The sequence below is a fragment of the Pseudophryne corroboree genome, chromosome 3, assembly GCF_028390025.1.
Source record: "Pseudophryne corroboree isolate aPseCor3 chromosome 3, aPseCor3.hap2, whole genome shotgun sequence".
NCBI lineage: Eukaryota > Metazoa > Chordata > Amphibia > Anura > Myobatrachidae > Pseudophryne > Pseudophryne corroboree.
The window spans coordinates 438187064-438210402 of record NC_086446.1 but is presented as its reverse complement, the minus strand read 5'-3'; the positions used below and the strand labels follow the sequence as shown (position 1 = coordinate 438210402).

General features: G+C 46.9%; 1 protein-coding gene across 4 annotated transcripts in view; it reads left to right on the top strand.

Annotated features, from left to right (window-relative positions):
• The window catches only part of TNRC6C (trinucleotide repeat containing adaptor 6C), a 268173-nt gene that overhangs the window by 47361 nt on the left and 197473 nt on the right, over positions 1-23339 (top strand). For all 4 annotated transcript variants that reach the window (XM_063960449.1, XM_063960448.1, XM_063960447.1 and 1 more), the window contains exon 3: positions 288-309. In XM_063960449.1, coding sequence (XP_063816519.1) covers positions 288-309 — 22 coding nt within the window. The remainder of the gene's footprint in view (positions 1-287; positions 310-23339) is intronic.

The window sequence follows — 23339 nt, the reverse complement described above, 5'->3', positions numbered from 1 at the left end:
ATCTATTGGACATGTTGTACTGTTTAGCTAGCTTTCCCTCTAATTAAAATACAATTGATGATGCACGAAGATGCCAGACATGCATGGGAAAGCCTAGTGTACAAATTTCTCTTGAGATAATTTAAATCTCCAACATTGTTAAACACACAAAGGTGCAAGGAAGCAATTAGTTGTAAAGTTCCCATTGCATGTACCCTTCATTTGAAATTGCTCTAGGTGTTTTTTTTTCTTTCTTTGTCATTCCCTCTTTTTTTGTCTTATTAAACGATTTTTCTTTTTTGTTTCAGGCTGCTGAACAAAAAACCAAAGGTTAGTGAGAGTCTGCATCTTGCCACATACGTATAAGTGTTTTGTGAGTTCACTAGCTGCTGGCATTCAATCTGTACTCCCTGTCTGCTTCTGACACAACAGAGAATGGGTTCTGTGTTCTCATTGAAATTCTCGGCCTGTATATGCCTGCAGCCTTCATGCTTGTGTGGCTGCCATTTTCTAATACATCAAGCCATTCATCGAGCTACACATTTCATTCACAAAAAAACTTCCAGTGTAACCAGGCAAACAAATTCTGATGGTTAACAATTGCTGGGGGGGATATAAAAGGTGGTTATATGTAGGACTGGCTATAGTATAATCTGCTTTCAGCATAGTATGGGTGAGAATATTTCGCACTATGCTGTTTTCTACCTGTCTATCTCTAATCATACATATTTCTCTGACGTCCTAGTGGATGCTGGGTACTCCGTAAGGACCATGGGGAATAGACGGGCTCCGCAGGAGACTGGGCACTCTAAAGAAAGATTTAGGTCTACCTGGTGTGCACTGGCTCCTCCCCCTATGACCCTCCTCCAAGCCTCCGTTAGATTTCTGTGCCCGGCTGAGCTGGATGCACACTAGGGGCTCTCCTGAGCTCCTAGGAAGAAAGTATATGTTAGGTTTTTTATTTTCAGTGAGACCTGCTGGCAACAGGCTCACTGCACCAAGGGACTAAGGAGAGAAGAAGCGAACCTACCTAAGTGGTGGTAGCTTGGGCTTCTTAGGCTACTGGACACCATTAGCTCCAGAGGGATCGAACACAGGACCCGACCTCGTCGTCCGTTCCCGGAGCCGTGCCGCCGTCCCCCTTACAGAGCCAGAAGCAAGAAGGTGGTCCGGAAAATCGGCGGCTGAAGACTTCTTTCTTCTCCAAGGTAGCGCACAGCACTGCAGCTGTGCGCCATTGCTCCTCATGCACACCACACACTGCGGTCACTGATGGGTGCAGGGCGCTGGGGGGGGGGGGGGGGGCGCCCTGAGCAGCAATATTAACACCTTGGCTGGCGAACTGACACCATATATAGCCCCAGGGGCTATATAGGTGTTTGTTAACCCCTGCCAGAACTTTTACAATAGCGGGAGAAAGCCCGCCGAAAAAGGGGCGGAGCCATCTCCCTCAGCACACTGGCGCCATTTTCCCTCACAGCTCTGCTGGAGGGATCGCTCCCTGGCTCTCCCCTGCAGTCCTGCACTACAGAAAAGGGTTAAAAAGAGAGGGGTGGCACAAATTAGGCGCAGTATATATATATATATATATATATATATATATATATATATATATATATATATATATATATATATATATATATATATATATATATATATATATATAATTATGCAGCTATAAGGGAAAACACTCTCTTAGGTGATATCCCTGTGATATATAGCGCTCTGGTGTGTGCTGGCATACTCTCCCTCTGTCTCCCCAAAGGGCTTTGTGGGGTCCTGTCCTCTGTCAGAGCATTCCCTGTGTGTGTGCTGTGTGTCGGTACTGCTGTGTCGACATGTATGATGAGGATAATGATGTGGAGGCGGAGCAAATGCCTGTGAATGGGATGTCACCCCCTGCGGGGTCGACACCGGTGTGGATGGACTTATGGAAGGAATTACGTGACAGTGTCAACTCCTTACATAAAAGGTTTGACAACAGCTGGCTGCTCAGCTTGTGCCTGTCCAAGCGTCTCACATGTCATCAGGGGCTCTAAAACGCCCGCTACCTCAGATGGCAGACACAGATGTTGACACGGATACCGACTCCAGTGTCGACGACGATGAGACTAGTGTACCTTCCAATAGGGCCACCCGTTACATGATTGAGGCAATGAAAAATGTATTACACATTTCTGATAATACCCCAGATACCACAAAAAAGGGTATTATGTTTGGTGACAGAAAACTACCAGTAGTTTTCCTGCATCTGAGGAATTGATATGAGGTGTGTGAGGAAGCGTGGACTTCCCCCGATAAGAAATTGATAATTTCTAAGCAGCGTACCCTTTTCCGCCAGAGGATAGGTCACGTTGGGAAATAACCCCTAGGGTAGATAAAGCGGTTACACGCTTATTAAAAAAGGTGGCACTACCGTCACGGATACGGCCGCCCTGAAGGACCTGCTGATAGAAAGCAGAAAACTACCCTTAAAGCTATATACACACTCGGGCATTATATTGAGACCTGCTATTGCCTCGCATGGATGTGCAGTGCGGCAGCTGCGTGGTCAGATTCCCTGTCAGATAATATTTATACTATAGATAGGGACAATATTTTGCTGAAAATAGAGCATATAAAAGACGCTGTCTTATACATGCGTGATGCACAGAGGGATATTTGCCGACTGGCATCACTAATAAGCGCTATGTAAAACCATTGCCGCCAGACGGGGGTTATGGACTCGGCAATGGTCGGGTGATGCCAATTCAAAACGGCACATGGAAGTTTGCCCTAGAAGGGGGTGGAACTGTTTGGTGATGGTTTTTCAGACCTCGTTTCCACAGCTACGGCTGGGAAATCAAAACTTTTGCCACAAGCTACCCCACAGCAAAAGTAAGCACTGTATTATCAGGTACAGTCCCTTCGGCCCCAGAAAAGTAGAGGGCTAGAGGCTCATCTTTTCTGCCAAGAGGAAAAGGTAGAGGGAAAAAGCTGCAGCACACAGCTAGTTCCCGGGAGCAGAAGTCCTCCCCTGCGTCCGGTAAGTCCACAGCATGACGCTGGGGCTGCTCAGGCGGACCCGGGTACGGTGGGGGCCCGTCTCAGAAATTTCAGCGCACAGTGGGCTCTCTCGCAGGTGGATCCCTGGGTTCTTCAAACAGTATCTCAGAGGTACAGGCTGGAATTCGAGACGTCTCCCCCCCGCCGTTTCCTAAAATCTGCCTTACCGGCAACTCCCTCTGCCAGGGAGGCAGTGTTGGTGGCTATCCAAAAAACTGTATTCACAGCAAGTGATTATCAAGGTACCCCTCCTTCAACAGGAAAAGGGTTACTTTTCCACAATGTTTGTGGTACCGAAACCGGATGGTTCGGTGAGACCCATCTTAAATTTAAAATCCTTGAACACATATAACAAAAGATTCAAGTTCAAGATGGAATCGCTCAGGGCGATTATTGCGATCCTGGACGAGGGGGATTACAGGGTCTCTCTGGACATCAAGGATACTTACCTGCATGTCCCCATTTACCCTCCTCACCAGGAGTACCTCAGGATTGTGGTACCGGACTGTCACTATCAGTTCCAGACGCTGCCGTTTGGATTATCCACGGCACCGAGGGTCTTTACCATGGGTAATGACCGAAATGATGATACTCCTTCGCAAGAAGGGAGTTTTAATTATCCCGTACTTGGACGATCTCCTGATACAGGCGAGGTCCAAGGAACAGTTGGTAAGGGGGTAGCACTTTCTCCGGAAGTGCTGCAACAGCAGGACTGGATTCTCAATTCCAAAGTCACAGCTGGTCCCGACGACACGTCTTCTGTTCCTGGGAATGATTCTGGAAACAGACCAGAAAAAAGTGTTTCTTCCAATGGAAAAAGCCGAGGAGTTGTCATCTCTAGTTAGAGACATCCTAAAACCGGGACAGGTGTCGGTACATCAATGCACACGAGTCCTGGGAAAAATGGTAGCTTCGTACGAGGCGATTCCATTCGGAAGGTTCCACGCAAGGACTTTCCAGTGGGACCTGTTGGACAAATGGTCCGGGTCCCATCTCCAGATGCAACAGCGAATAACCCTGTCGGCAAGGACCAGGGTGTCGCTGCTGTGGTGGCTGCAGAGGGCTCATCTACTAGAGGGCCGCAGATTCGGAATACAGGACTGGGTCCTGGTGACCACGGATGCCAGCCTTCGGGGCTGGGGTGCAGTCACACAGGGAGGAAATTTCCAAGGACTGTGGTCAAATCAGGAGATTTCGCTTCACATAAATATTCTGGAGCTAAGGGCCATTTACAATGCCCTAAGCCAAGCAAGACCCCTGCTTCAGATCCGGCCGGTACTGATCCAATCAGACAACATCACGGCGGTCGCCCATGTAAACAGACAGGGCGGCACAAGAAGCAGGAGGGCAATGGCAGAAGTCACAAGGATTCTCCGATGGGCAGAGAATCATGTGTTAGCACTGACAGCAGTGTTCATTCTGGGAGTGGACAACTGGGAAGCAGACTTCCTCAGCAGGCACGACCTCCACCCGGGAGAATGGGGACTTCATCCAGAAGTCTTCCAGATGCTGGTAAACCGTTGGGAAAAACCACAGGTGGACATGATGGCGTCCCGCCTCAACAAAAAGCTAAAAAGATATTGCGCCAGGTCAAGGGACCCTCAGGCGATCGCTGTGGACGCTCTAGTGACACCGTGGGTGTACCAGTCGGTTTATGTGTTTCCTCCTCTACCTCTCATACCCAAAGTACTGAGAATAATAAGAAAGCGAGGAGTGAGAACTATTCTCGTGGCTCCGGATTGGCCAAGAAGGGCTTGGTACCCGGAACTTCAAGAGTTGCTTGCAGAGGACCCTTGGCCTCTGCCGCTCAGACAAGACCTGCTGCAGCAGGGACCCTGTCTGTTCCAAGACTTACCGCGGCTGCGTTTGACGGCATGGTGGTTGAACGCCGGATCCTAAAGGAAAAAGGCATTCCGGAGGAAGTCATCCCTACCCTGATCAAGGCCAGGAAGGATGTCACCGCAAAACATTATCACCGCATTTGGCGAAAATATGTTGCTTGGTGTGAGGCCAAGAAGGCCCCAACAGAGAAATTTCAACTGGGTCGATTCCTGCATTTCCCGCAAGCAGGTGTGACGTTGGGCCTCAAATTGGGGTCCATTAAGGTCCAGATCTCGGCCCTGTCGATTTTCTTCCAGAAAGAACTGGATTCACTGCCTGAAGTTCAGACTTTTGTCAAGGGAGTTCTGCATATTCAGCCTCCTTTTGTGCCCCCAGTGGCACCTTGGGATCTCAATGTGGTTTTGGGAGTTTCTGAAATCACATTGGTTTGAGCCACTTAAGACTGTGGATTTAAAATATCTCACGTGGAAAGTGGTTATGTTGTTGGCTCTGGCTTCGGCCAGACGTGTGTCAGAATTGGCGGCTTTGTCCTGTAAAAGCCCCTATCTGATTTTCCATATGGATAGGGCAGAGTTGAGGACTCGTCCTCAGTTTCTCCCGCAGGTGGTATCGGCTTTTCACTTGAACCAACCTATTGTGGTGCCTGCGGCTACTAGGGACTTGGAGGATTCCAAGTTTCTGGACGTAGTCAGGGCCCTGAAAAGTATATGTTTCCAGGTCGGCTGGAGTCAGGAAAACTGACTCGCTGTTTATTTTATATGCACCCAACAAGCTGGGTGCACCTGCTTCTAAGCAGACTATCGCGCGCTGGATTTGTAGCACTATTCAGCTGGCGCATTCTGCGGTGGGACTACCGCAGCCTAAATCTGTAAAAGCCCATTCCACGAGGAAGGTGGGCTCATCTTGGGCGGCTGCCCGAGGGGTCTCGGCTTACAACTTTGCCGAGCTGCTACTTGGTCAGGGGCAAACACGTTTGCAAAATTTTATAAATTTGATACCCTGGCTGAGGAGGACCTGGAGTTCTCTCATTCTGTGCTGCAGAGTCATCCGCACTCTCCCGCCCGTTTGGGAGCTTTGGTATAATCCCCATGGTCCTTACGGAGTACCCAGCATCCACTAGGACGTCAGAGAAAATAAGATTTCTCTGACGTCCTAAGTGGATGCTGGGGACTCCTTAAGGACCATGGGGAATAGCGGCTCCGCAGGAGACAGGGCACAAAAGTAAAAGCTTTAGGATCAGGTGGTGTGCACTGGCTCCTCCCCCTATGACCCTCCTCCAAGCCTCAGTTAGGTTTTTGTGCCCGGCCGAGAAGGGTGCAATCTAGGTGGCTCTCCTAAAGAGCTGCTTAGAGTAAAAGTTTTGTTAGGTTTTTTATTTTCAGTGAGTCCTGCTGGCAACAGGCTCACTGCAACGAGGGACTTAGGGGAGAAGAAGTGAACTCACCTGCGTGCAGGATGGATTGGCTTCTTAGGCTACTGGACACTAGCTCCAGAGGGACGATCACAGGTACAGCCTGGATGGGTCACCGGAGCCGCGCCGCCGACCCCCTTGCAGATGCTGAAGAGAGAAGAGGTCCAGAAATCGGCGGCTGAAGACTTCCCAGTCTTCTTAAGGTAGCGCACAGCACGGCAGCTGTGCGCCATTGCTCTCAGCACACTTCACACCAACGGTCACTGAGGGTGCAGGGCGCTGGGGGGGGCGCCCTGGGCAGCAATGAAAGTACCTATGCTGGCTAAAAATACATCACATATAGCCTCTGGGGCTATATGGATGTATTTAACCCCTGCCAGGTTGTCAGAAAAACGGGAGAAGAAGCCTGCCGAAAAGGGGGCGGGGCCTATTCTCCTCAGCACACAGCGCCATTTTCCTACACAGCTCCGCTGCTAGGAAGGCTCCCAGGCTCTCCCCTGCACTGCACTACAGAAACAGGGTTAAAACAGAGAGGGGGGGCATTTTGTGTGGCGATATTATAATATATTAAGATGCTATAAGGGAAAACACTTATATAAGGTTGTCCCTGTATAATTATAGCGTTTTGGTGTGTGCTGGCAAACTCTCCCTCTGTCTCCCCAAAGGGCTAGTGGGGTCCTGTCCTCTATCAGAGCATTCCCTGTGTGTGTGCTGTGTCGGTACGTGTGTGTCGACATGTATGAGGACGATGTTGGTGAGGAGGCGGAGCAATTGCCTGTAATGGTGATGTCACTCTTTAGGGAGTCGACACCGGAATGGATGGCTTATTTAGGGAATTACGTGATAATGTCAACACGCTGCAAGGTCGGTTGACGACATGAGACGGCCGGCAAACCAATTAGTACCTGTCCAGGCGTCTCAAACACCGTCAGGGGCTTTAAAACGCCCATTACCTCAGTCGGTCGACACAGACACAGACACGGACACTGACTCCAGTGTCGACGGTGAAGAAACAAACGTATGTTCCATTAGGGCCACACGTTACATGTTAAGGGCAATGAAGGAGGTGTTACATATTTCTGATACTACAAGTACCACAAAAAAGGGTATTATGTGGGGTGTGAAAAAACTACCTGTAGTTTTTCCTGAATCGGATAAATTAAATGAAGTGTGTGATGATGCGTGGGTTTCCCCCGATAGAAAATTATTGGCGTTATACCCTTTCCCGCCAGCAGTTAGGGCGCGTTGGGAAACACCCCCTAGGGTGGATAAGGCGCTCACACGCTTATCAAAACAAGTGGCGTTACCGTCTCCAGATACGGCCGCCCTCAAGGAGCCAGCTGATAGGAGGCTGGAAAATATCCTAAAAAGTATATACACACATACTGGTGTTATACTGCGACCAGCGATCGCCTCAGCCTGGATGTGCAGCGCTGGGGTGGCTTGGTCGGATTCCCTGACTGAAAATATTGATACCCTTGACAGGGACAGTATTTTATTGACTATAGAGCATTTAAAAGATGCATTTCTATATATGCGAGATGCACAGAGGGATATTTGCACTCTGGCATCAAGAGTAAGTGCGATGTCCATGTCTGCCAGAAGATGTTTATGGACACGACAGTGGTCAGGTGATGCAGATTCCAAACGGCACATGGAAGTATTGCTGTATAAAGGGGAGGAGTTATTTGGGGTCGGTCCATCGGACCTGGTGGCCACGGCAACAGCTGGAAAATCCACCTTTTTTACCCCAAGTCACATCTCAGCAGAAAAAGACACCGTCTTTTCAGCCTCAGTCCTTTCGTCCTCATAAGGGCAAGCGGGCAAAAGGCCAGTCATATCTGCCCAGGGGTAGAGGAAAGGGAAGAAGACTGCAGCAGGCAGCTCCTTCCCAGGAACAGAAGCCCTCAACCGCTTCTGCCAAGTTCCCAGCATGACGCTGGGGCCGTACAAGCGGACTCCGGTGCGGTGGGGGGTCGTCTCAAGAGTTTCAGCGCGCAGTGGGCTCACTCGCAAGTGGACCCCTGGATCCTACAAGTAGTATCCCAGGGGTACAGATTGGAATTCGAGACGTCTCCCCCTCGCAGGTTCCTGAAGTCTGCTTTACCAACGTCTCCCTCCGACAGGGAGGCAGTATTGGAAACAATTCACAAGCTGTATTCCCAGCAGGTGATAATCAAAGTACCCCTCCTACAACAAGGAAAGGGGTATTATTCCACACTATTTGTGGTACTGAAGCCAGACGGCTCGGTGAGACCTATTCTAAATCTGAAATCTTTGAACACTTACATACAAAGGTTCAAATCAAGATGGAGTCACTCAGAGCAGTGATAGCGAACCAGGAAGAAGGGGACTATATGGTGTCCCTGGACATCAATGATGCTTACCTCCATGTCCCAATTTGCCCTTCTCACCAAGGGTACCTCAGGTTCGTGGTACAGAACTGTCACTATCAGTTTCAGATGCTGCCGTTTGGATTGTCCACGGCACCCCGGGTCTTTACCAAGGTAATGGCCGAAATGATGATTCTTCTTCAAAGAAAAGGCGTCTTAATTATCCCTTACTTGGACGATCTCCTGATAAGGGCAAGGTCCAGAGAACAGTTGGAGGTCGGAGTAGCACTATCTCAAGTAGTTCTACGACAGCACGGGTGGATTCTAAATATTCCAAAATCGCAGCTGATTCCGACGACACGTCTGCTGTTCCTAGGGATGATTCTGGACACAGTCCAGAAAAAGGTATTTCTCCTGGAGGAGAAAGCCAGGGAGTTATCCGAGCTAGTTAGGAACCTCCTAGAACCAGGCCAAGTGTCAGTGCATCAATGCACAAGAGTCCTGGGAAAAATGGTGGCTTCTTACGAAGCGATTCCTTTCGGCAGATTTCACGCAAGAATTTTTCAGTGGGATCTGCTGGACGAATGGTCCGGATCGCATCTTCAGATGCATCAGCGGATAATCCTGTCTCCAAGGACAAGTGTGTCTCTTCTGTGGTGGCTGCAGAGTGCTCATCTACTAGAGGGCAGCAGATTCGGCATTCAGGACTGGGTCCTGGTGACCACGGATGCCAGCCTGAGAGGCTGGGGAGCAGTCACACAGGGAAGAAATTTCCAAGGAGTGTGTTCAAGTCTGGAGACTTCTCTCCACATAAATATACTGGAGCTAAGGGCAATTTACAATGCTGTGAGCCTAGGAAGACCTCTGCTTCAAAGTCAACCGGTGCTGATCCAGTTGGACAACATCACGGCAGTCGCCCACGTAAACAGACAGGGCGGCACAAGAAGCAGGAGGGCAATGGCAGCAAGGATTCTTCGCTGGGCAAAAAATCATGTGATAACACTGTCAGCGGTGTTCATTCCGGGAGTGGACAACTGGGAAGCAGACTTCCTCAGCAGGCACGACCTCCACCCGGGAGAGTGGGGACTTCATCTGGAAGTCTTCCACATGATTGTGAACCGTTGGGAAAGACCAAAGGTGGACATGATGGCGTCCCGTCTGAACAAAAAACTGGACAGGTATTGCGCCAGGTCAAGAGACCCTCAGGCAATAGCAGGGACGCTCTGGTAACACCGTGGGTGTACCAGTCGGTGTATGTGTTCCCTCCTCTGCCTCTCATACCCAAGGTAATGAGAATTATAAGACGGAGAGGAGTAAGAACTATACTCGTGGCTCCGGATTGGCCAAGAAGGACTTGGTACCCGGAACTTCAAGAGATACTAAGAAGGGACTTGCTTCAGCAAGGATCATGTCTGTTCCAAGTCTTACCGCGGCTGCGTTTGACGGCATGGCGGTTGAACGCCGGATCCTAAGGGAAAAAGGCATTCCGGAAGAGGTCATCCCTACCCTGGTCAGAGCCAGGAAGGAGGTGACCGCACAACATTATCACCACATTTGGCGAAAATATGTTGCATGGTGTGAGGCCAGGAAGGCCCCCACGGAGGAATTTCAACTCGGTCGATTCCTGCATTTCCTGCAAACAGGAGTGTCTATGGGCCTCAAATTGGGGTCCATTAAGGTTCAAATTTCGGCCCTGTCGATTTTCTTCCAGAAAGAATTGGCTTCAGTTCCTGAAGTCCAGAAGTTTGTCAAGGGAGTACTGCATATACAACCCCCTTTTGTGCCTCCAGTGGCACTGTGGGATCTCAACGTAGTTCTGGGATTCCTCAAATCACATTGGTTTAAACCGCTGAAATCTGTGGATTTGAAATATCTCACATGGAAAGTGACCATGCTGTTGGCCCTGGCCTCGGCCAGGCGAGTGTCAGAATTGGCGGCTTTGTCTCACAAAAGCCCATATCTGATTGTCCATTCGGACAGGGCAGAGCTGCGGACTCGTCCCCAGTTTCTCCCTAAGGTGGTGTCAGCGTTTCACCTGAACCAGCTTATTGTGGTACCTGCGGCTACTAGGGACTTGGAGGACTCTAAGTTGCTAGATGTTGTCAGGGCCCTGAAAATATATGTTTCCAGGACGGCTGGAGTCGGGAAAACTGACTTGCTGTTATCCTGTATGCACCCAACAAACTGGGTGCTCTTGCTTCTAAGCAGACGATTGCTAGTTGGATGTGTAGTACAATTCAGCTTGCACATTCTGTGGCAGGCCTGCCACAGCCAAAATATGTAAATGCCCATTCCACAAGGAAGGTGGGCTCATCTTGGGCGGCTGCCCGAGGGGTCTCGGCTTTACAACTTTGCCGAGCTGCTACTTGGTCAGGGGCAAACACGTTTGCAAAATTCTACAAATTTGATACCCTGGCTGAGGAGGACCTGGAGTTCTCTCATTCGGTGCTGCAGAGTCATCCGCACTCTCCCGCCCGTTTGGGAGCTTTGGTATAATCCCCATGGTCCTTAAGGAGTCCCCAGCATCCACTTAGGACGTCAGAGAAAATAAGAATTTACTTACCGATAATTCTATTTCTCGTAGTCCGTAGTGGATGCTGGGCGCCCATCCCAAGTGCGGATTGTCTGCAATACTTGTACATAGTTATTGTTACAAAAATCGGGTTATTATTGTTGTGAGCCATCTTTTCAGAGGCTCCGCTGTTATCATGCTGTTAACTGGGTTCAGATCACAGGTTGTACAGTGTGATTGGTGTGGCTGGTATGAGTCTTACCCGGGATTCAAAATCCTTCCTTATTGTGTACGCTCGTCCGGGCACAGTATCCTAACTGAGGCTTGGAGGCGGGTCATAGGGGGAGGAGCCAGTGCACACCACCTGATCCTAAAGCTTTTACTTTTGTGCCCTGTCTCCTGCGGAGCCGCTATTCCCCATGGTCCTAAAGGAGTCCCCAGCATCCACTACGGACTACGAGAAATAGAATTATCGGTAAGTAAATTCTTATTTTTACTCACCGGTAAATCTATTTCTCGTAGTCCGTAGTGGATGCTGGGCGCCCATCCCAAGTGCGGATTGTCTGCAATACTTGTAAATAGTTATTGTTACAAAAATCGGGTTGTTATTGCGAGCCATCTGTTCAGAGGCTCCATTGTTATCATACTGTTAACCGGGGTTCCTATCACGAGTTATATGGTGTGATTGGTGTGGTTGGTATGAGTCTTACCCGGGATTCAAAATCCTTCCTTATTGTGTCAGCTCTTCCGGGCACAGTGTCCTAACTGAGGCTTGGAGGAGGGTCATAGGGGGAGGAGCCAGTGCACACCAGGTAGACCTAAATCTTTCTTTAGAGTGCCCAGTCTCCTGCGGAGCCAGTCTATTCCCCATGGTCCTTACGGAGTACCCAGCATCCACTACGGACTACGAGAAATAGATTTACCGGTGAGTAAAATCTTATTTTATATTTAATCTATTTCTATATACTATATATGTGTATACAGTGGCATGAAAAAGTTTTTGCCCCTTCCTGATTTCTTCGATTTAATTGTTTTAGATCTTCAAACAAAATTGAATATGTAGTAAGACAGAGACAACCTGATTTCATGCAAAATAAAAAACATTTTTGTTTTATTTATTGTTGGAAAATGTTATCCAATAACAAGTGGCACTCTGTGAAATAGTCAGTCATTCAACCAATGAATCAAAGTGAATTGATAATTGAGTTCAAGTAGACTAGTTATAGGCTTTAATATGACCAGCTCTTTGTCAGGTGGAGGAGCAGAGGTAATTTCTCACTAGGGTTATCAAGAGGCCTTTTATTAACTTTATTTTATAATCGATAATACAGAACATGCAGTCAACAAATACATTGGTAAAATTGCATTACCTGTATACCAGATTCTTACAGAGGAGAACAAAGGCTTCTACATTGGTAATGGTCTGAAGTTGTACAGTATCAGGGTGTTGAGGCACAGATACTATTATTGGTTACTTTAGAGGACATTGTAGCTACAGCTACAAAATCTTATTAAACTTGGTGGACAAATTAACTTAACATGCTAACTATTGCCATTTATAAATATACCTCATGCGATCAAAAGTGTCTGAATGATTCTCTTAGAAGTGTGATTAAATTAACTGAGGACTTTGAGTATGAAACGGGGTCCGTGTGGGATCTGGAGGGGATGCGGTCAAGATCCCGCCGGACGGAAGCCCGGCTGTCGGAATAACGACACCGGAATCCCGACCGGCACAATCCCGACATATTCTCCCTCTGTGGGAGTCCACGACGCCCATAGAGGGAGAATAAATTAGAGTGCCGAGCGTAGCGAGCCCGCAAGGGGCTGTGTTGCGCTCACCCCCCTGTCGGGATTGTGCCGGTCGGGATTCCGGTGTCTGTATTCCAACCGGCGGGATTTCGTACTGATCCCATCTGGAGTGATAATGTTAAGAAAATGTATGAAAATGATTTTGTGAGGAGTCTGGCCTGTAGGCCCTAAAAACTTTAGGGAAAATCCATAGCAAAGTGAGGGGTAAATGTATGAAGCAGTGATAATAGTGGAGAAGTGAGCCAGTGGAGAAGTTTCCCATGGCAACCAATCAGCTGCTATGTTTAATTTTATAGTATGCAAATTATAATTGTTACATCAGTGCTGATTTGTTACCATGGGCAACTTCTCCACTTGCTCACTTCTCCACTCCTATCACCGCTTCATACATTTACCCGTGAGACCTTTGTAAAAAAGAGGATTAAAAAAGAAAAGGTGCAAGCTTCATTTCTGATGGGGGCATCTTGGGGGAGGGGCACAAACGGTCCATCAGTGACTGCTGGGATGGCAGTGTTTAGTCCCATGGCTTGGGATCCAGGGCTTCAGAGGCTGGATAGGCTGGTGAGTTGCTCCAAAAGTCTGGACCTCTGCCAAGTCACCTCTAAGTGCTAATGCTGGATCAATTGGTGCTCGGGCAGCAGATTCTATTGCTTCACATGCCAGTTGCACTAGAAATGGTCTGGAGAGTTCAGCTGGAAGTTCTATAACTAGTGAGCTGGGCCATTGGCAAAGGTCATGAGACAGCTGCAGGTAAGACTAGGAGTATTCGGTCAGGATGCAGCTCTTAAAGTGCCTTGAGCATTTGAGCATGGGCCAGACATCTTAAAAAGAGGAAAATGTGATTTCTCTATCGTCCTAGTGGATGCTGGGGTTCCTGAAAGGACCATGGGGAATAGCGGCTCCGCAGGAGACAGGGCACAAAAAGTAAAGCTTTAGGATCAGGTGGTGTGCACTGGCTCCTCCCCCTATGACCCTCCTCCAAGCCTCAGTTAGATTTTTGTGCCCGGCCGAGAAGGGTGCAATCTAGGTGGCTCTCCTAAAGAGCTGCTTAGAAAAGTTTAGCTTAGGTTTTTTATTTTACAGTGAGTCCTGCTGGCAACAGGATCACTGCAACGAGGGACTTAGGGGAGAAGAAGTGAACTCACCTGCTTGCAGGATGGATTGGCTTCTTTGGCTACTGGACATTAGCTCCAGAGGGACGATCACAGGTACAGCCTGGATGGTCACCGGAGCCTCGCCGCCGGCCCCCTTGCAGATGCTGTAACAAGAAGAAGGTCCAGAATCGGCGGCATGAAGACTCCTCAGTCTTCTTAAGGTAGCGCACAGCACTGCAGCTGTGCGCCATTTCCTCTCAGCACACTTCACACGGCAGTCACTGAGGGTGCAGGGCGCTGGAAGGGGGGCGCCCTGGGAGGCAATGAAAACCTATTTTTGGCTAAAAATACCTCACATATAGCCTCCGGGGGCTATATGGAGATATTTAACCCCTGCCAGAATCCGTTAAGAGCGGGAGACGAGGCCACCGAAAAAGGGGCGGGGCCTATCTCCTCAGCACACAGCGCCATTTTCCCTCACAGAAAGGCTGGAGGGAAGGCTCCCAGGCTCTCCCCTGCACTGCACTACAGAAACAGGGTTAAAACAGAGAGGGGGGGCACTAATTTGGCGTTAGAAATATATAAAAAAGATGCTATAAGGGAAAACACTTATATAAGGTTGTCCCTATATAATTATAGCGTTTTTGGTGTGTGCTGGCAAACTCTCCCTCTGTCTCTCCAAAGGGCTAGTAGGTCCTGTCCTCTATCAGAGCATTCCCTGTGTGTGTGCTGTGTGTCGGTACGTGTGTGTCGACATGTATGAGGACGATGTTGGTGAGGAGGCGGAGCAATTGCCTGTAATGGTGATGTCACTCTCTAGGGAGTCGACACCGGAATGGATGGCTTATTTAGGGAATTACGTGATAATGTCAACACGCGGCAAGGTCGGTTGACGACATGAGACGGCCGACAAACAATTAGTACCGGTCCAGACGTCTCAAAAACACCGTCAGGGGTTTTAAAACGCCCGTTTACTTTAGTCGGTCGACACAGACACAGACAGGGACACTGAATCCAGTGTCGACGGTGAATAAACAAACGTATTCCTTATTAGGGCCACACGTTAAGGGCAATGAAGGAGGTGTTACATATTTCTGATACTACAAGTACCACAAAAGAGGGTATTATGTGGGATGTGAAAAAACTACCGTAGTTTTTCCTGAATCAGATAAATTAAATGAAGTGTGTGATGATGCGTGGGTTCCCCCCGATAGAAAATATGGGCGGTATACCCTTTCCCGCCAGAAGTTAGGGCGCGTTGGGAAACACCCCTTAGGGTGGATAAGGCGCTCACACGCTTATCAGAACAAGTGGCGGTACCGTCTATAGATAGGGCCGTCCTCAAGGAGCCAGCTGACAGGAGGCTGGAAAATATCATAAAAAGTATATACACACATACTGGTGTTATACTGCGACCAGCGATCGCCTCAGCCTGGATGTGCAGAGCTGGGGTGGCTTGGTCGGATTCCCTGACTAAAAATATTGATACCCTTGACAGGGACAGTATTTTATTGACTATAGAACATTTAAAGGATGCATTTCTATATATGCGAGATGCACAGAGGGATATTTGCACTCTGGCATCAAGAGTATGTGCGATGTCCATATCTGCCAGAAGATGTTTATGGACACGACAGTGGTCAGGTGATGCAGATTCCAAACGGCACAAAGGTGTATTGCCGTATAAAGGAAGAGGAGTTATTTGGGGTCGGTCCATCGGACCTGGTGGCCACGGCAACTGCTGGAAAATCCACCGTTTTTTACCCTAAGTCACATCTCTGCAGAAAAAGACACCGTCTTTTCAGCTTCAGTCCTTTCGTCCCTATAAGAGTCATATCTGCCCAGGGATAGAGGAAAGGGAAGAAGACTGCAGCAGGCAGCCCATTCCCAGGAACTGAAGCGTTCCACCGCTTCTGACAAGCTCTCAGCATGACGCTGAGACCGTACAGGACCCCTGGATCCTACAAGTAGTATCCCAGGGGTACAGATTGGAATGTCGAGACGTTTCCCCTGCGCAGGCTCCTGAAGTCTGCTTTACCAAGGTCTCCCTCCGACAAGGAGGCAGTATGGGAAACAATTCACGAGCTGTATTCCCAGCAGGTGATAATTAAATTACCCCTCCTACAACAAGAAAAGGGGTATTATTCCACACTATATTGTGGTACTGAAGCCAGAAGGCTAGGTGAGACCTATTCTAAATCTAAAAAAATTTGAACATTTACAAAGGTTCAAATCAAGATGGAGTCACTCAGAGCAGTGATAACGAACCGAGAAGAAGGGGACTATATGGTGTCCCGAGACATCAGGGATGCTTACCTCCATGTCCCAAATTTGCCCTTATCACTAAGGGTACCTCAGGTTCGTGGTACAGAACTGTCACTATCAGTTTCAGACGCTGCCGTTTGGATTGTCCACGGCACCCCGGGTCTTTACCAAGGTAATGGCCGAAATGATGGTTCTTCTTCGAAGAAAAGGCGTCTTAATTATCCCTTACTTGGACGATCTCCTGATAAGGGCAAAGTCCAGGGAACAGTTGGAGGTCGGAGTAGCACTATCTCGGATACTGTTACAACAGCAGGGGTGGATTCTAAATATTCCAAAATCGCAGCTGATCCCGACAACAAGTCTCCTGTGCTTAGGGATGATTCTGGACACAGTCCAGAAAAAGGTGTTTCTCCCGGAAGAGAAAGCCAGGGAGTTATCCGAGCTAGTCAGGAACCTCCTAAAATCAGTGCATCATTGCACAAGGGCCATGGTAAAAAAATGGTGACTTCCTTCGAAGCAATTCCAGTCGGCAGATTTCATGCAAGAACTTTTCAGTGGGATCTGCTGGACAAATGGTCCGGATCGCATCTTCAGATGCATCAGCGGATAACCCTATATCCAAGGACAAGGGTGTCTCTCCTGTGGTGGTTACAGAGTGCTCATCTTCTAGAGGGCCGCAGATTCGGCATTCAGTTTTGGATGTTGGTGACCACGGAGGCCAGCCCGAGAGGCTGGGGAGCAGTCACACAAGGAAAAAATTTCCAGGGAGTGTGATCAAGTCTGGAGACTTTTCTCCACATAAATATAGCTAAGGGTAAATTTATAATGCTCTAAGCTTAGCAAGACCTCTGCTTCAAGGTCAGCCGGTATTGATCCAGTGGGATAAAACATCACGGCAGTCGCCCACGTAAATAGACAGGGCGGCACAAGAAGCAGGAGGGCAGTGGAAAAAACTGCAAGGACTTTTCGCTGGGCGGAAAATCATGTGATAGCACTGTCAGCAGTGTTTCATTCCGGGAATGGAAACTGGGAAGCAGACTTCCTCAGTAGGCACGACCTCCACCCGGCAGAGTGGGAACTTCATGGGGAAGTTTTCCACATGATTGTAAACCGTTGGGAATTACCAAAGGTGGACATGATGGCGTCCCGTCTGAACAAAAAACGGGACAGGTATTGCGCCAGGTTAAGAGACCCTCAGGCAATAGCTGTGGACGTTCTGCTAACACCGTGGGTGTACCAGTCGGTGTATGGGTTCCATCCTCTGCTTTTCATACCTAAGGTACTGAGAATTATAAGACGTAGAGGAGTAAGAACTATACTCATGGCTCCGGATTGGCCAAGAAGGACTTGGTACCCGGAACTTCAAGAGATGCTCACAGAGGACTTATGGCCTCTGCCGCTAAGTAGGGACTTGTTTCAGCAAGTACCATGTCTGTTCCAAGACTTACCGCAGCTGCGTTTGACGGCATGGCGGTGGAACGCCGGATCCTAAGGGAAAAGGCATTCAGGAAGAGGTCATTCCTACCCTGGTCAAAGCCAGAAAGGAGGTGACCGCACAACATTATCACCACATGTGGCGAAAATATGTTGCGTGGTGTGAGGCCAGGAAGGCCCCACGAAGACATTTCAACTCGGTCGATTCCTGCATTTCCTGCAAACAGGAGTGTCTATGGGCCTCAAATTGGGGTCCATTAAGGTTCAAATTTCGGCCCTGTCGATTTTTCTTCCAGAAAGAATTGGCTTCAGTGCCTGAAGTCCAGAAGTTTGTCAAGGGAGTATTGCATATACAACCCCCTTTTGTGCCTCCAGTGGCACTGTGGGATCTCAACGTAGTTCTGGGATTCCTCAAAACACATTGGTTTAAAACCAGTCAAATCTGTGGATTTGAAGCATCTCACATGAAAAGTGAACATGCTCTTGGACCTTGCCTGGACCAGGCGAGTGTCAAATTGGTGGTTTTTTTTCTCAAAAAAGCCCATATCTGTTTGTCCATTCGGACAGGGCAGAGCTGCGGACTCGTCCCCAGTTCTCTCCCTAAGGTGGTGTCAGTGTTTCACCTGAAACAGCTTATTGTGGTGTCTTGCGCCTACTAGGGACTTGGAGGACTCCAAGTTGCTAGATGTGGTCAGGGCCCTGAAAATATAGGTTCCAGGACGGCTGGAGTCAGGAAAACTGACTTGCTGTTATCCTGTATGCACCCAACAAACTGGGTGCTCTTGCTTCTAAGCAGACTTTTGCTAGTTGGATGTGTAATACAATTCAGCTTGCACATTCTGTGGCAGGCCTGCCACAGCCAAAATATGTAAATGCCCATTCCACAAGGAAGGTGGGCTCATCTTGGGCGGCTGCCCGAGGGGTCTCGGCTTTACAACTTTGCCGAGCGGCTATTTAGTCAGGGGCAAACACGTTTGTAAAATCCTACAAATTTGATAACCTGGCTGAGGAGGACCTGGAGTTCTCTCATTCGGTGCTGCAGAGTCATCCGCACTCTCCCGCCCGTTTGGGAGCTTTGGTATAATCCCCATGGTCCTTTCAGGAACCCCAGCATCCACTAGGACGATAGAGAAAATAAGAATTTACTTACCGATAATTCTATTTCTCGGAGTCCGTAGTGGATGCTGGGCGCCCATCCCAAGTGCGGATTATCTGCAATACTTGTACATAGTTACAAAAATCGGGTTATTATTGTTGTGAGCCATCTTTCAGAGGCTCCGCTGTTATCATACTGTTAACTGGGTTCAGATCACAGGTTGTACAGTGTGATTGGTGTGGCTGGTATGAGTCTTACCCGGGATTCATAAATCCTTCCTTATTGTGTACGCTCGTCCGGGCACAGTATCCTAACTGAGGCTTGGAGGAGGGTCATAGGGGGAGGAGCCAGTGCACACCACCTGATCCTAAAGCTTTACTTTTTGTGCCCTGTCTCCTGCGGAGCCGCTATTCCCCATGGTCCTTTCAGGAACCCCAGCATCCACTACGGACTCCGAGAAATAGAATTATCGGTAAGTAAATTCTTATTTTTAGGTGTTATTTAAATTTTATGACAATTGTGTTCTAAAAAAAAAAAATGTATAAAAAAAACCCCCCAAAAACTGTTAGGGGTATATTCAATTAAAATTGGATCCATTCCGACATGTATTTGTCGGAATGGATCCGACAACCCCTATTCAATACCCATCTTAATTCGACTTTTTCAAGTCGAATTTAAGATGGGACGCAGAGGAGGCGAGGGGGGTGAGCCGCGGGGGGACAGCCGGCAGGCATACAGGAGAGATCGGCGCTACAGTAGCGCTGCAGCAGGATGTCACTCAGGCGCCCAACCTCACGGCAGCTTCCACCCGGCTCCAGCAGCGTGCTGGAGCCGGGTGGAAGCTGCCGTGAGGTCGGGCGGCTGAGTGACATGCAGCTGCAGCGCTACTGTAGCGCTGATCTCCCTGTATGCCCGCCGGCTGTCCCCCCGTCTCCCTGCGGCTTTTTGATGTCGGCCTGAGATGGTCGAAAAGGGGCCAAAACTTGTCTGATTTCGCCCCGCTTTCGACATTAACACGTGGATCGGCAGCTATTTCGCAGATCCACGTGCTTTTCGACAAGTTGAATTTATCGACTTGTCGAAAAGTTTTGCATAATATTGAATATGTCGAATCAGGATTCAACGAAAAAAAGTCGAAAACTGCCGTCTTTTCGACTGACGGCAGTTTTCGACTTCAATTGAATATTACCCGTTAGTGTATAATTAATAATTCAGTTTAGAATGAAGATAGAGCTGGCAATTACACACTTAGCTACTTCCCTCTAGAAATGCGCTCCAAAAACCTACAATGCTATGTCTAAAAAGATATATGTGATAAAATATAGTATTTAGAAAAAAAATCTACACATAGAAAAACTCCATTTATTTAAAAAAAAAAATTTCTGTGATATTTATTTTAAATCTGTTTTTTGAGACCTTTTTGGCAGTAGGCTGTTCCCTGGCAGAGCAATCAAAACCTTCAGCTGTCAAATCTAAGGGCTTTAATAGCAACCTAAAGGGGTGTTGCATGTAATAAACATTGTTACAATAATGGATTGCTATAGAGAGACAGAGTAGAAGAACCTCTGAGGATCACTTATGGCTGCCAGCTGTGTGTAAACCAACTCTGAATCTCCCAGCGGAATTATTATTACAGTTGTAGTTGAATTGTAAGGTGTCTCAGAGCTTCACAGCTACATACAGTGGGGGAGAAAAGCATGTATAAAATAGGGCCGCAGAAGGTAGAAAAGTCCCCCCAAATTCACTGGAAAATGACTAGGTAATCATTTTGTTTTGAGGAGCATGGGCTGATAAAATATGGTATTGGGGGGTACAGGCTGGTGTACATCGAGGAAACAGCTTGATAGTACATAGGTATACGGTTTAAGAACACATACATGGTGTATTTGAGTATATAAGTTAGTACAGGTTGAGTATCCCATATCCAAATATCCTGACATTTTTGAGTGAGATAGTGAAACCTTTGTTTTCTGATGGCTTAATGGTCTTAATTCGGACCTCATCGTAGCAGCAAATTTGTTAGCAGATGGTTAAAACCATGTGCACTTCAGGTGTGGCAGATATAACATTTGCAAAGAGAGTTAGATTTGGGTGGGTTATATTGTTTCTGTGCAGGGTAAATACTGACTGCTCTATTTTTATGCACAAAAAGAAACAGAGAAGGATTGGACTTGAAGTGGCGCACTTAAACATTAAATTGATACATAAAATATAACTTTTATTAGAGTATATTTGTTAAAAAGACCTGTAGCTGTGAAATATTAAAACCAAAAACATATAAATTGACAAAACAAAGTGTGATATGTGTGAATAAAAACACACACTGTGCTAACTGTGTAGTGCTACACATATATAATATATTATAGGTACTATGACCCTTGAATCAAATGATGTTGTTAGGCTGAGTGCCCAATGCGCTTTGAAGTCACTGATCAGTTGTACTAGATAGGCTTACTGAGGGTACTGTAAAGTGCAATATTCCAATAGCAAGCTCCCCTTCAGTTTGCTATGAGTCAGTGTTTATCCTCACTAGTGATCTCAATGTAACTAGCTGTTCTCAATCAGTTTACAGCAGGTAATATCTGAAGTCCGTATCACTTTAAGTGAATAATCTGTTTGGGCGCTATGACCCCTCACTTATATGCATTCATATGCTTATACAGCTATGAATCCGTGTTTCTCCTCACTAGTGATCTCAATGTAATTGGCTGTTCTTAATCAATTTATAGCAGATAATAACTGAAGTCAGTGTCACTTTAAGTGAATGATAATTGGTGTTCACTTATATGCTTATACAGCTATATATCAGTGCTTCTCCTCACTAGTGATCTCAATATAATTAGCTGTTCTCAGTCGATTTACAGCAGGTAATTAATAAAGTCAATATCACTTTAAGTGAGTAATCACAATGTTCATTAGTGATATTGTTAATGAGAGACACTGTAATGTTCAAGAATGCATATAAACTCAGTTTTCCACAATATTCACTACTATTATAGTGGAATATAGATCATAGCTGTAAGGCACAGGGTTTAGTGAGCTGTTTGAGTATTGCACTAATGCCGTACACTGGAACACTCCATCAGCTGTTAATAGCAGTATATCCTAACTAGCTATTTTGTAATTATCAGCTGTGTGATGGAAACCTATATATCAAATAAACAGCATTTAACCTGAGTAGCACATAAACACTGCTAGATAATTGTTCTATACTTGTAAAGTAACAAGCAGTGCTGTAGAGATGTCTCAGCTGCTACATTAAGCAGTGTATCTTAGTCTTGCTACAATGTTGCAAGTACATGCAGCTTGCTGAGTCATATGTGCTTAAATAATGCTCTCAGTGCAGGAAAGCTTGTGAGCTCCATCAGTGTCATGAGGCTTCACAATAGCCAGCTCAGCTTTAGTATAGATCTCGCTCTATTCCTAACAACTCAATACATTTAGCACATTGTTATTATACACAGCAGCACAGTGTGACTCGCCGACACGTGTTTAACAGTTAAGTTTTTTCAGAGCCCTGAAAAAACTTAACTGTGAAACACGTGTCGGCAAGTCACACTGTGCTGCTGTGTATAATAACAATGTGCTAAATGTATTGTGTTAGGAATAGAGCGAGATCTATACTAAAGCTGAGCTGGCTATTGTGAAGCCTTATGACACTGATGGAGCTCACAAGCTTTCCTGCACTGAGAGCATTATTTAAGCACATATGACTCAGCAAGCTGCATGTACTTGCAACATTGTAGCAAGACTAAGATACACTGCTTAATGTAGCAGCTGAGACATCTCTACAGCACTGCTTGTTACTTTACAAGTATAGAACAATTATCTAGCAGTGTTTATGTGCTACTCAGGTTAAATGCTGTTTATTTGATATATAGGTTTCCATCACACAGCTGATAATTACAAAACAGCTAGTTAGGATATACTGCTATTAACAGCTGATGGAGTGTTCCAGTGTACGGCATTAGTGCAATACTCAAACAGCTCACTAAACCCTGTGCCTTACAGCTATGATCTATATTCCACTATAATAGTAGTGAATATTGTGGAAAACTGTCAGTTTATATGCATTTTTGGACATTACAGTGTCTCTCATTAACAATATCACTAATGAACATTGTGATTACACACTTAAAGTGATATTGACTTTATTAATTACCTGCTGTAAATCGATGGAGAACAGCTAATTATATTGAGATCACTAGTGGGGAGAAGCACTGATCTATAGCTGTATAAGCATATAAGTGAACATCAATTATCATTCACTTAGTGACACTGACTTCAGTTATTATCTGCTGTAAATTGATTAAGAACAGCCAATTACATTGAGATCACTAGTGAGGAGAAACACGGATTCATAGCTGTATAAGCATATGAATGCATATAAGTGAGGGGTCATAGCGCCCAAACAGATTATTCACTTAAAGAGATACTGACTTCAGATATTACCTGCTGTAAACTGATTGAGAACAGCTAGTTACATTGAGATCACTAGTGAGGATAAACACTGACT